This window comes from Anarhichas minor, unplaced genomic scaffold (genome assembly GCF_050575085.1).
Source record: "Anarhichas minor isolate MPS153535 unplaced genomic scaffold, ASM5057508v1 ptg000062l, whole genome shotgun sequence".
NCBI classification, from domain to species: domain Eukaryota; kingdom Metazoa; phylum Chordata; class Actinopteri; order Perciformes; family Anarhichadidae; genus Anarhichas; species Anarhichas minor.
In genome coordinates this window covers 5136914-5149892 of record NW_027466508.1, presented here as the reverse complement: position 1 = coordinate 5149892, position 12979 = coordinate 5136914, and the positions used below count along the sequence as shown (strand labels likewise).

The following is a 12979-nucleotide window of genomic DNA, read 5'->3' as shown; positions in this document are numbered from 1 at the left end:
TTTGTGGTGAATAAAACCATCTGTTTCTATTGAACGGTGGCCAAGAACCCCATGCACCGGGGGGAATAGACGGCGAGTACAGAGTTACCTAACATCGCCTGACCAGCACGCTGTGCTTTCCAACTGAGGTGACTATTGGTCAGATCTGATCTCACAACACCGGAAGAGACATTTATTTCTTCTGAGGAATCATCAGAAAATCAAGTAATGCAACCAAGTCGCCCTGAAACAAATATCATATTCAGGAACAACCAAGTGTTTTCATTCAGAGATACTCGGATACTTTGTCCTACTTTATGCCATAAAAAAACTCATTAATTAATACATGACTACAATTACAGTTCTTTGGAATGTATGTGTAATATGTCCCTGATGTTTTTTTACTACAAGTTTTCTTTTTTCTTAGGAGGTTCTGTAGGCAAAAGGTTGACTCCAATTTGGCTCTGATTTCATTCAATCACTCATGCTCTAATTTGTATTAATGTTATTTTGTATTAACCATATGTCAAGCCGAGGAATAAAGAAGACACAGCACCTTAACTGGCAAGTGCAGACAGTTTCAGTCCACAGTCATTTGAAAGACGTGAAAGAAATGACGAATGTTCTTTTCAGCGCAAATAAAAATAAACTAACACTCAACAGGGCTCGCATGAGTTCATTAATGTCCTTAACGGCAGGATGTTGATGTGCGTATTGCCATTCATCATAATAATGTGAAAAAACACATTCTGTACATAGTGTGCTGAGTTAATCAGATAGCAGTATGTGTGGTTCAACTTTGAAAGACAAACGTAGAGCTCAAGTAATCAGGCTGTGATTGCAAGTGTGATTAAAAAAAACACAGCTAATGACCGGATAATTATTATGCATAGAAAATTGGCCTCTACATGGAGGTTTTAAATCACTTTGCTTCTTCTATTTTTGAGTCCTCCTCCCTTCCCCTTTTGCCTATTTTCCAAACCATACTTAAAAGATAAGTGTGTTAGCAGAAGGTTTATCTTGTTTCTTTCGAAACTGGCATTTTTGAAAGTCTTTGCATGATGAAACAAAACAGAAAATGCAATCTCACTGAACACACTGATCAGCAGTAACTCCAATAAGAAGTGCAGTCCAGTCACAGAGACTGTCTAATTATTTGTATGAAAGTGTCATTTTTTCAAATTAAAGTGCACGAAACAAAGCAGATCATGAGCAACACACAGCAAATCATCAACAACTTGATTGGCTGTGAAGTTGAAAACACATGCACTGGGTGCGCCTGGGATTACCACATCTTTCAGTTCTTCCTGACGCTGTCCTGGTTCTTGTGGTTCCAAAAGCATTTGGCAAGTGGACCCTACTCCAAGTTTTGTATCATTTCACGTTACGTATTTGTTATTGCTATGACAACAGCCCATTGTTTTCTCATTTTTGCAAAGATCTTGTCCCAAAATATGGGAAGAAATAAATTGCACTGTGGGTCTGTGGCTGCTTGGAACGAGTAATTTTCAAATCGTCATTTTGCCGATGACACTCACATTTACATGTCTGTATCATAAAATGAGCAACAGTGGGGGGAGCAGGGCCTACAATAAACATGGATAAAAGAAATGTTGGCGCCGAAGAGGAACGAACGTTGCTGCTCATCCTGACTCTCATCCTGATTGAATCAAAATGGATTCTGATCTAAATTGAAATGGCTGTCAGACTCTATGTCTTCATTTCTTAAAGAGTTGTAATAAGCTTTCCTTTGGTCTTATAAAAAAGGCTGACCGACAGGAGTCCTAACAAAGACCACATCACACCAATTGTCAAATATCTGCATTGAATTCCAGAACTAATGACAAATTACTGCTCCTTTTTGAAACACTTGGTGGTTTGGGACCAAATTACATCTTGGATCATCTGCTGCGGCATCGACAGAGGCTGGCACTGGTCTGGGTGTTCCCAAAAATGAAATCCAAACATGGTGAAACTGCTTTAAGCTGCTCTGATGCACATACTTGGAACTTTGGGAGGTTTTTGACTTGTCTCGACCGTTATCATTTTTAAAATCAAAGGGGAGAATGCACCTGTTTTCTAATCAGTCAATTCTGGGACAATTCTATCTATGCTCCTATTTCATTCTTGTATTTTCTTGATGTTTTCTTTGTTTATCATTTCGTTTGCAATTTGATTCTCTTTTGTCATTTAGTCTTTGTTTTATTGTTAATACTTTAAGTAAAGCCCTTTGTATTAGATGTGGTGCTTTGATTTTGAGGTAACATTGTATTGTCTTTATGACATATACTATTCATTTGTCATTGGTTAGTTTAGCCTATTTATTTATTTTTATTCAATATTAGACATATTATTCTCATTAACCTAATTTGTTTCAAATGACACAGCATCCAATAGCGCCCACTATCCCCCAGCTCCCTATGACGTTGTGAAACTCAATTATGAAACGTGTTTCTTTCATGAAATTTGTACTTTGAAAATGTCAGCAGTATATATTTGGAGGTAATTTTGTGATGTGGGGGCTTTAACTGATTTCAACATTATTATTAATATTATTATCAATATTGTTGTTATTATTGTTATAATCATTTTCATTATGCTATACGTCATCACCACCAATGGGCAGTGCGGGTGTATACTCAGCCTCTTCTTTAAAGGCAGGAATGTAAATCCAGAGGGATTAGTGAGAACACACTGGGCTGTAAACCCTTCATTTGCTCTCCAAGGGGTCTCTGCCTCAGTGCGTAAAGTTGGGACGGGGCTCCGGACGCACCGCGCAGCACTTATTATCCCACTGGATCCATGTGCGTCACCTCTGCGGGATACTCGACGAGGATTTCTGATATTTTGATACCACCACCCGCGCGTCCCTGACAGATGAAAACATTGGGCGTTTTGCTGATGTGAAGGCGCCTTTTCCCTGGAACAGATCATCTGTCCCGGTGCGCAGAGGGGACATGGGTCAACTTTATGGTGCGACTCTTTTACCATTTGGCGCTATCTGTGTTGTTTTCCTGTGGGAATCTGGTGCCAGCTCTATCAGGGCGACGCTTGCAGTCGACACCTCGAGGTAAGCCTCATGGACCTGATTAGAGGATCCTAAAAATATCTTGATCTTCTGTGAATGAACGACAGAGTGCTGATGAATCCTTGTCAACCTGATCCATAAAGTTAATCAGGCGTGTAATGGTTTACAAATGTCGGTTTTCCATCCTGACGCAAAACTCCGACAACTTTTCAAATGGTATTAATTTGTACGTTTTTTTTCAACATGAACCACAACTACTGAATAACAGTTTACTGATGTGGTTTTAGAGATTAATGGGAGATTGAAGCTCCATAAACATCTTGGGAACAACCACATCACCCACGTTACTTGTTTGTTTCGACTTTTAATTTAAACTAACCAGTATACAAATACCTCCCTTGTCAGTTTAGCGCACAGTGCCAAAAGCCATAATAGAGTTTAGTCTGTGTTTTATTGGTTTCTGCTCTTTACGACATACTGTGAGAGCAGGCTGTCAAAGAGGAGACCCCTGGATGAACCGCTGCACCACGTCTAATCTAATGTGAGTTTCAGGGAAATGCAAGAAAAAAAGGGCAAAGGGAAACTCCAAATGGTTGGAATCGGTCGCGGTGCACGGAGCCAAATGTTACTTGTGCTAAGACAAAACATGACAGATGCTATTAAGATGCCCGGACACAGTGCGTCGGGGGGTGAGGAGAGGATGTGAGTGGAACACATGCAGCCGGTCTTTTGAGGAGGAGAGGAAACCACTTAGAAGAAAACTGCTGCTAATAACTGCAGATAATAAGACAGCAGCTTTATTTTATTTTATGTAGACCTTTGTACATTATGTCCACTTAGTCTAAAAGTAGAAAGGTAAAGTAAAAGTACAGTGTAAACTCGTACTTTTATACTGCAATCGATGGACCTCCCACTGTGGTAAATTGCTGTGTCAAAGCCTTTAAGACTGTTTACATTATTTAGCTGAGACTATGCCTATGTATGACGAGACTGTTATTTGCAATGCCCCTATGGGTAAAATTTGCATGTATAAAATCAGACAAGTAGCTTTGTTTAAATGTTGTTATTTTAGTTTGCATCTTGAAATTCACAGTGTATTTAGTGTCACTTTATTTCACTATTTAGATGGGATGAGTGATTTATTCATTTGTGCTGTGTATGAGCATGAACAGATAAACATTCCTGCAAAGTGTTTGATGCTAATTCTAACCATATTTCCGCTGCAACCTCTTTAGTTGGCATTATTTTCCAGTCTGATCATTTCTTCATTTATTTCAGTATTCATTTATACGTGTATTATCTTGTTTATTTCTGTATTTATTTCAGGATTTATCTATTTTTTTTCAAATTTATTTATACATTATTTATTCATACTGGAGTTATTTAACAATGGGTCCATGTTTACGTCCAGTCCTGGAACCACATAACTCCCCCTGTTTCATGAGTATAACCGCTGGACAACCATGTAAAAAGTGACAGTGGATCACGTTCGTTTCCAATGTGTCTTTCTTTTCTCAGAACGGAGTGTCCAGATGATAAGATCGTGACCGTGGAGTATCCTTGCGTCAGAGCTGGGGGGAAGAACAGCACTTGTTTCAGGTAAGACTCCCAGCTGATGTTTCCACTGGTTCTAATAATCCTGAGCCACTGAGCAAAACAGCAGGGAGTTACTATACAATATACATTTAAATTTCCGTCTTTCTCAGAACTGGGATTTTTACTCAAGGACACTTTGAGTGTTTGGTCAGTGGCTGTAGAGAGCATTGAACCAGTAACTTTTTTGGGGGCTGTGGAACAATTTCTGTAACCACTAAACCACCCGGTGTCATTTCCCGAACTCCACACAGTATATCCCTCTTTTGGAAACTCTATTACTTGGGAGAGAGAAAAAACAATGATTTCCTGAAGATCATCACTCAGAGACTGAATGATTATCTTAATTTGTCAACCAACCGCAGCGATCCTTTAAGAAGTCAAGATGTTTTTTTTAGTTTTGTTTTAGTTTGTTAGAGTGCTACATTTTTGGGGAAAATAGAAGTGAATCATGTCATTTGAGAACGTTTGTTACTTTTACTTTACTTTACATGTAGTGCCGTTTTCCTCTGCTCTCCACTGACGTCCACCAGCCTGGCTCTGTGACAGTTAAGCAGAATCTGAACTTGAACTTCCTCAGCTTGGGTCCAGAGCTAAAACATTTAGGGAAGCCCCCCTCAGGGAGTTGGGCCTGCTGTATAACCTAAAAAGTATAAGTAGTGTGGCAGAAGAGGATGTGATTAGTTATTTTTATTGCACTGTATCCATATAGAGGAAGACAGGCACTATAGACGCATTATAGTGATTACCAAACACCTCATTTGGTTTCGCGATTGAATCTTCTGTGTTTTTGTAATTTAAAGGAGGGCAAAAACAACAACCATGTAAGAGGGAAATACGGGTCAGTTTTTGAAAGGTATGAATTATTTCTTGAAGAAATTGGTTCTCTCGGTCTTTCTTTTTAAGAGGCTCCAGGGTTCCAATTTATGAAAATATCCTTTGATATCATATCGTATGAGCGTCCTAAAGCATAGGTCGAAGGAAATAAATCAATTCAATGCAGGCGCTGTGGCAGGTTGTAAGACTTTCAGCTCATGATACATCACACACAACCAGGAGAAAGTCAATGTAAATCGCTCATTTTGACGTGTAGATAACTTTCCTCTGAAGCCAAACTTTGGCTTGGATTTGGTTGTTGGCGTAAGAAGATCCTTTAATAAATGAAGCACCGGGCCTGATGTGAGGCCAGACCATCTGATCTGTTTACTGTCAAGGTTAGACTGCGACAGGCTCTGTGTCTTGTTTTATTTCTGGCTCTAAGAGATGCGTGTTCTAATCAGGAGGCGGATTAGATGAGGTTGTGTTTTCCTTGCCATGTTTCTCGAGGCGGTTCAGCACAGACCTGGACCAAAATGATTTTGCAAATAACTTCGAGGGTCACCAGATTGATCCATAGTGTCTGTACACGAATATCACTTTCAATTTAATTTCAACAAGAGTAGTATGTTGTCCAGACGGGGCAGATGAAGCAGACACTGCTTATTTTCATCTTTTTAGACAGACGGAGAGTTTAAGTTGTAGTTTGTCTCTATGGATGTTGTACTTCTTAACCGTTACGAAAGTAACAGAGATTTTCTCAGAGCCCACATGAGTCTGAAATGCCCTTATACTACTGCAGCACATGTTTTACCCGGGAAAGCTGTTTTAGATCACAGAAAGTGTATTCAATCAAACAATCTTTTTTGGGGGGGTATGACAGGTTGTATTTATTGTTTCATATTCCATAGTCATTTGACGGATTATTCAGTACTTTAACACATCTGGATGTTTGCCATGTCAGAGTTTTTCAGTATTTCAGCAAGTTGGGTTTAACTGTCAGGAGTTGTGCGGTCACACTGCATTTATTAAACCATGTGACAGATTTAACCAACAGAATAGGCCTTGAGAAGTGTGGGCGCAGTGTCTGTTTTGTCTGCACTGGTCCCATGAGGACGATGAGTGACAGATGCAGTGTTAATAAATGAGTGAATGAAGGTTCTCACTTGATTTATTACCTCAGTAAACATTGTAAACATGAGTTTTTGGTCCTAATCTCTTGTCTCAAGTCTTCTTCAATAGAGCATGATGTTCATTTAGTAAATTATTATCCCATTGAGAGTAAATTTGACGATATAGCAGGGTATGCTTTAGGGCGTGACTACCTTGAGTCGTAGCAATGCGTATCCCTCCCCAGCCCCACCCACTCGTCCAAATATGGTCACTTCTGGCTCAAAAAAGCCAAGATGGCGACGGCAAACTCAAGGCTTCAAAATGGTAGTCGACGAACCAATAGGAGACGTCGCGGTGGCTCTGTCCACTTTTTATATACATAGAGGATATGCGATGCTAAGATAAACACACCGAATTTAATCAATTTCTTAAACTTTTGCTCTAGTGTTTTTGGTTTTGGAGAGGCGATAAAACCGCCCCACGAACTCTGCAACACATGTTAAGAAATCCTAAACTTGACAGGCCTGCCATGCCTAGTTATGGTTGCTATGCTGTGAATGAACAATTGAGGTTTTTAAACTGTATGTGACCCAGACCTGGTCAGGCTAACAGTATAATCTCTTCCCACAGCTCTGCCGTGTTCAGACAGGCTGGACACTTTCCAATCATTTCTGGTTTGCTTCTCTTATTTCTTCACCTGGCACCACTCTCTCATATTCAAATAATCTGGGAAAGGGAGTTATTCCTACAATTTTAAATTGAAGATGGCATGTTAACCATTTGGAAAAAGTCACACCTACCCGAAGAAAGCGGGCTGAGTTGCTATCAAAACAGTGAAGCAAATTATGGTACTTAATGGTACTTCAATTATGGTACCACTCAACATGAGGCAACGCGATTGAACAAAAAGTCTAACGGTGATGTTTCAGAAACATTATAAACAATTTCTTATGATGATTTATTTTTCTCAAAAGACATTTTTTCCAACCTGTGTCAGTGTGATTGTTTCTACTCTTCTGATCTTCCCGGTCTCATCATCGTCGTCTTCTTTGGATAGTAAGACTGTTTGCTACATGCCCAAACTATCAATGTAATGTCTCTGTCTCAGAGGGTTTTGCGGTGTTGTGCAGAAGTAAATCCTCAATGCTCTCACCCTCTAAACAAAGTCTCCGCCGGCCGCAGGTCTCTTTCTCCTCCGCTGTGGCTTTTTTTTTTTACAGCAAACCAGCTCAGTTTCTACATTTCTATTGTTCCGGCCGCTTTGTGTTCTTATGCTGTCTTCCCCGGAGGTCAGATTTCAGCCGTGCCAATCCAAATATGCATGGTTCGTAGTACCCAGATCCTGAGTGATCAGAGCGTGTGTGAGCTTGCATGTTTGGGAGTCCGCGTGAATTGCATCTGTATTGTCTGTGCTGGCAGTTACAGCCAGGTTTATGATGATGAGAGTTGATTTGCCGCTGCTTTCTGAGCCCTCTCTCTCTAAACACTCTCAGCTGTGGAGTCCAATCTGACAGGACCGACGGGCTCCACTAAACTGTTAACCGTTTTTTCAGTTGATTGGCATGTTGTTCTGGTTTACATACCCTGCATGGCTCACTATTGCAGCAGATAACACCCTTGATATCACTCTACTTGCTCAGATTAAGAAAGGGATGATGAAAAAAGTCGTGGTGACATGATTGCTTTTTATTGCTTCCATACTTTAAGCTTCTTTTATAGTTACAATGATCCATCTCTCCCACTGGGATCATTATAGTTTTGTATTGCATAGTACACTACAAGTTCATAAGCACTGATCATCTTCTGTTTCAGCAGCAGCATCTCACAGAGTATCTTAATAACGTCTTCATGTATTTTGAGGAGGGTAACATTTTACTGATTCGATTTCACCAGAATTAAGTGTTTTTATAAGTAGGAAAAATGTCTGTAGCTAAAAAGTATTATTTACATCAAAACATCAGGTGTTCCAGCACCTGAACAAATCCCCGAACAGCATGGAAGTTGTAAGTGAAATTTTTATGGTGAAAAATGCACATGGTCAATCCAAATGTACATGTTTCACCTGTAATATTCAATTCAATTCAATTCAATTTATTTTTGTAAAGCCCAAAATCACAAATTACAAATTTGCCTCAGAGGGCTTTACAATATGTACACATTTGACATCCAGGAACAGGAAAAACTCCCCCAAAAAACCCCTTTAACTGGGAGAAAAGAGGAAGAAACCTTAGGGAGAGCAACAGAGGAGGGATCCCTCTCCCAGGATGGACAGAAGTGCAATAGATGTCATGTGTAGAACAGGATAAGTGAATTACAACACATTCAATGTAATTACAGCACATTCAATATGTAATTACAGCACATTCAATAATAGTCCTGTAACTGAAAGTTGAGAAGATTTGCTGCTTTTATTTGTCTTAGATGATAGTAAACTGAACATCTTGGGGTTTAAGACTGATGGTAAGACAAAACAATTCATTTGAAATCCACACAAACTTCAGAAAATTTTATCAGGCTCTTTTCACTCATCTTATAGACCAGAGATTAATCGATCAAGCTAATAAATTCAAAACAAATTAATCAAGGATGAAAAAAAACACAAGTTGCATCCCTAAAATGATTCACAGGTGTGATGACGCTGTCTGTTTGGGCTCTACAGTATATGATCTGTGCAAATGTAAAAAGAAAAAGTTGCCGATCCAGAAGCTGACATCACTTTAGATGATGCTGGAGAGTGGTGGTCTCCGAACACATATAGTAACACTGTATCTGTTTCCTCGATTCCTCTTTCCTCGCATTTCTCAAGTGCATCTCCTCTTTCTCGTACCCTCTTAAGTGAGACAAGCAAGTGAAGACAGTTACTGAATTAGCAGCGCATGACCACATTCTCCCCACTTGTCCCATTTTACTTTCTTCCACAAACGCATACCTACAGTACAGTTCAGAGCGTGTGGTCGGATGAAAACAGCGCGACTGTATTTAAGAGAGGGAAAGAGGAAGAAAAATGAATGCTTACAATCAGTGTTTCTTGACTTTGCTTCCAGAAATATCTCAAGGCTGAGTCACACGGGCTTTGGTCATTTTGGCAGAATTTTCGCCTCTGAAGCTTCTCTGTGGGGGTCTCTGATATCATTACACTGTTGGCCCCTTACACACATATTTGCTTTCAAATTCACCATTCATCTGTTGTAAATGAAGTGATCACTCACTCACTCACTTTCCACGCATACAGATGACCTGACTACATCTTCATCAGCGTCACTAAACATTAGTGCTCTTCATTGCTGACGTGGTTTACCTGCTTCTGATCTTTTGAGCCTGTTTGCTCTCGGTAGAGCTCCACTGGTCCGATGCATAATGCCAGCTTTAATACCATTTTAACCACAACAACTTCCTGTCTTGACTCATTATATCATCCATGCAAGGTTCGCCTCAGTGAACATGTGATTGCGTGCTGACTGTTTAAGGCAGGAAGGCCTTTTAACAACTGGCATTCACATGCGTCTCATATTTGAATTGTGTCCACATCAGATATACTGTAGCTGCATTCCCTCTCTTCAGTTGTCAAAATACAGTTTGTCTATCTGATTTCCACCCTTTAAAACGATATGCGTGCATCCTGAATCTATGTTATTAAAGTATTGGTCTATCCAAGTTGTCTGTTCCCTGGGTTTCCTGGTTCAATGTGGATGGAATTTTGTGTCAGGCTATGTAGCTGTGCGGGTGAAAATTTTAACTTATTTAAGAAATATATAGATTTTACACAATCCATTTATTGCTTATGCAACGAATGATCAAATTGGAATCATGTGTGCAATTTTTCCCACAGAAATCAATCCAGTTCAGAACCATTGTTACAAGGAGAGGCAGAGCAAACCACAATTCAACCAGAATAAGCTAAATCAAAACTTTCTCTGCAACTAAAGTTTCAGCATTCGGTTATACTTAGCTCCAACCACTCGTGTAACCTCTGGTTGCAAAAAACAAGATGGCGACGACCAAACTCGAGTCTTCAAAACGGCAGTCCGCAGACCAATGGGTGACGTCATGTTGCCTGCGTCCACTTCTTATATACAGTCTATGATTTATTGAGAAAAAATTGGGGTAAAAAGTAAATGCTGCAATTTGTATCTTTATTTTAACCAACCTATTGTTTCCTTCATGCATCCCTTGACTTTTCCTGTTGCGCCACCATGAGGTTGACACTTTTGTGGTTTTGAGTGAAATATCTCCACAACTATTGGACAACTAATCACTGATGTTTCCATCAGTCTCAGCCGTATTTTGTGTTTATTGCTAAAAGCAAATGTTAACATGCTAACTCGCTAACCTGAGATATACATTGTACATGTTACTTGCTAAAAATCAGTATGTCAGCATACCCACATTGACATTCAGCTCAAAAGGCTGCTTTGCCTCACAGAACAGCTTGCATTGTCCTCAACCTTTAGCCTCTGTGACACCTGTAATTCACAGCTATATGATTTCTGTGTTTTATGATGCCTAATTAACATTCTGATCACCCACCTAGGAGACAATATCAACATCTGAAGCTTGTAAAGTCTGACCAATGCAAACCCAGAAATGTGATGCCATTATTTCGTAAAGACCACATAAGCTTCAAACTTGCACTTAGTTGCTTTTAGTCAGTGAACATTGTTGTCTGCGTGACTCAGTGAGTTCAGATCTTTGCTGGTTTTAGTTGTTGAACTGCATGGTTGGGGTTTGCTTTTTTCGTTTAGTGAACTTCACCGTTTGTCTTTGTTGGGTTGAGTTAGTGAGCCGCAGCTTTAGACTTTGCTTTGCGTTTAATGCAATCCGTATTACTTCCTAAAAGGTTAGTTATTTTGCTGATCTCTACACATCAGTAGTTCCCTCTCTTTACTTGAGAGCTAAATGTCTTTGCTCATTATACAGGCCATGCCAGCTCTTAGTAATTGTATTCGGTTTCGGACATAAAGGCCTTTCACGAGATGCCTGGAGAGTGGATACCAGTGGTTTTGAAGGTCGTGCCACAGTCTATGTTTATAGCATAATTTGAACATCCTGCCAAACAAATGTTCAGCATGTTTCTGTTGTTGCCTTTGTTCTTTTGTTCAGAAAGGACATGGCGGAAATTTTAAAGACCTTGTTAACATGTTTCAAAACTCTGAAAGTGGTCTTCAAGAAGAGAAGTACATTCCCGACCGAAGACCAAGCGCAAGCCCCCCCGCCCACAGTTGCCCTGCGTGTCATACCAGAAACGTTAAAGGTGTCCATTAATGAGACCCGACTGAGACCGACTCAGGTCCAGGCCTGGACTCTATCTCCACTCTACAGTTTCTCTCTTTCTCATTGGGACTCAAATTCTCTGTTTTGCTCCGGAGAGACAGAAGCCAGGCCTCCGTCTAGTAGCCTGAGTATTAACACTGGGGTTGAGGTCAGGTCAGATGAAATAAACAACAAGTTGCGTACATGCTAAGTATTATTGGGGAGTGCGCGTAATCACAGTGCTTTGATGGTTGTTCGAGCTTCATGCTAACCAGAGAAGGTCAGCAAGGTTAGCGTTGAGAAATCGACCCTGGCCTTGTCCTTGTCAAAAATGATCACGTCTGGTACTTTTAGGGCGAAAGAAAATATGATGGGGAGACACTTATTTCTGTCTTGAGTTGCTCTTAGCACCAACATCCTCTACTTGTGTCCTGCGAACTCTGTTCCTCCTCTTCGGACAGCAGCGTCTGGTTTGGGGGTAGTATGAGGTTATTGGGGAGCATCTCGGGTGTCATGGTCCCTCTGAGAGTTTCAGCAGTTGAAATAACACAGAGACGGGAGACACAGAGTGTCTGCTCGATATCCTGACTTGATCCTGATTGAACGTTTAACTGGCCAATTTGCTGACTGACTGATTGACTCGCTGGGATGATTGATTAACATATTGACAGCTGTTGGCTTGGAGATCCGCTTGTATAGTGTATTTAGTATGTGATGCATGTATAAGAGTGTGTTTGTGTGAACTTTGCTCCTTGACACCTTCAATAGAGGACTTAAGATAAAGTAGCGTTATCTCATGAGTCTTAAGCTCCCTCTCATCTCCTTTGTTTCCCCTCTGGATTTACGGCAGTAAAATTGTCTCTCACCTCAACTCTGGATCCTACATGGTCTCTGCACATACTTGCAAAGCTCTACTAAACTATACCCACACAAATAGACGTGCTTGTGACACCCCCCCCCCCCCCCCAGTGTTAGCAGTAGTGATGCCGTCCTAAGTTGTAAAAGGACAACTGAAAGCAGGACTCGTTCAGAATAAAGTGCACAAACAAAAGAGCCATCAGCAGTTCAGAAAAAGAACAACAGCACAGAAGATTAGATGTAAAATAAAAGGAGCTATCCAGCTAACCAGACACTAACATGACAATAATTGAGACTAACAAGACACACACAGAGTAAACTGGGTTGATAAAGACATGGAAG

The 12979-nt window shown here is 40.3% G+C and overlaps 1 protein-coding gene across 1 annotated transcript in view; it reads left to right on the top strand.

The window, feature by feature from the left end:
• Positions 1–2936: 2936 nt before the first annotated feature.
• Positions 2937–12979, top strand: part of LOC142933761 (collagen and calcium-binding EGF domain-containing protein 1-like) — a 29568-nt gene continuing 19525 nt past the window's right edge. Inside the window, exons 1-2 of the mRNA XM_076077977.1 lie at positions 2937–3049; positions 4526–4606. Of these exons, the coding sequence (XP_075934092.1) occupies positions 2937–3049; positions 4526–4606 (194 nt within the window). The remainder of the gene's footprint in view (positions 3050–4525; positions 4607–12979) is intronic.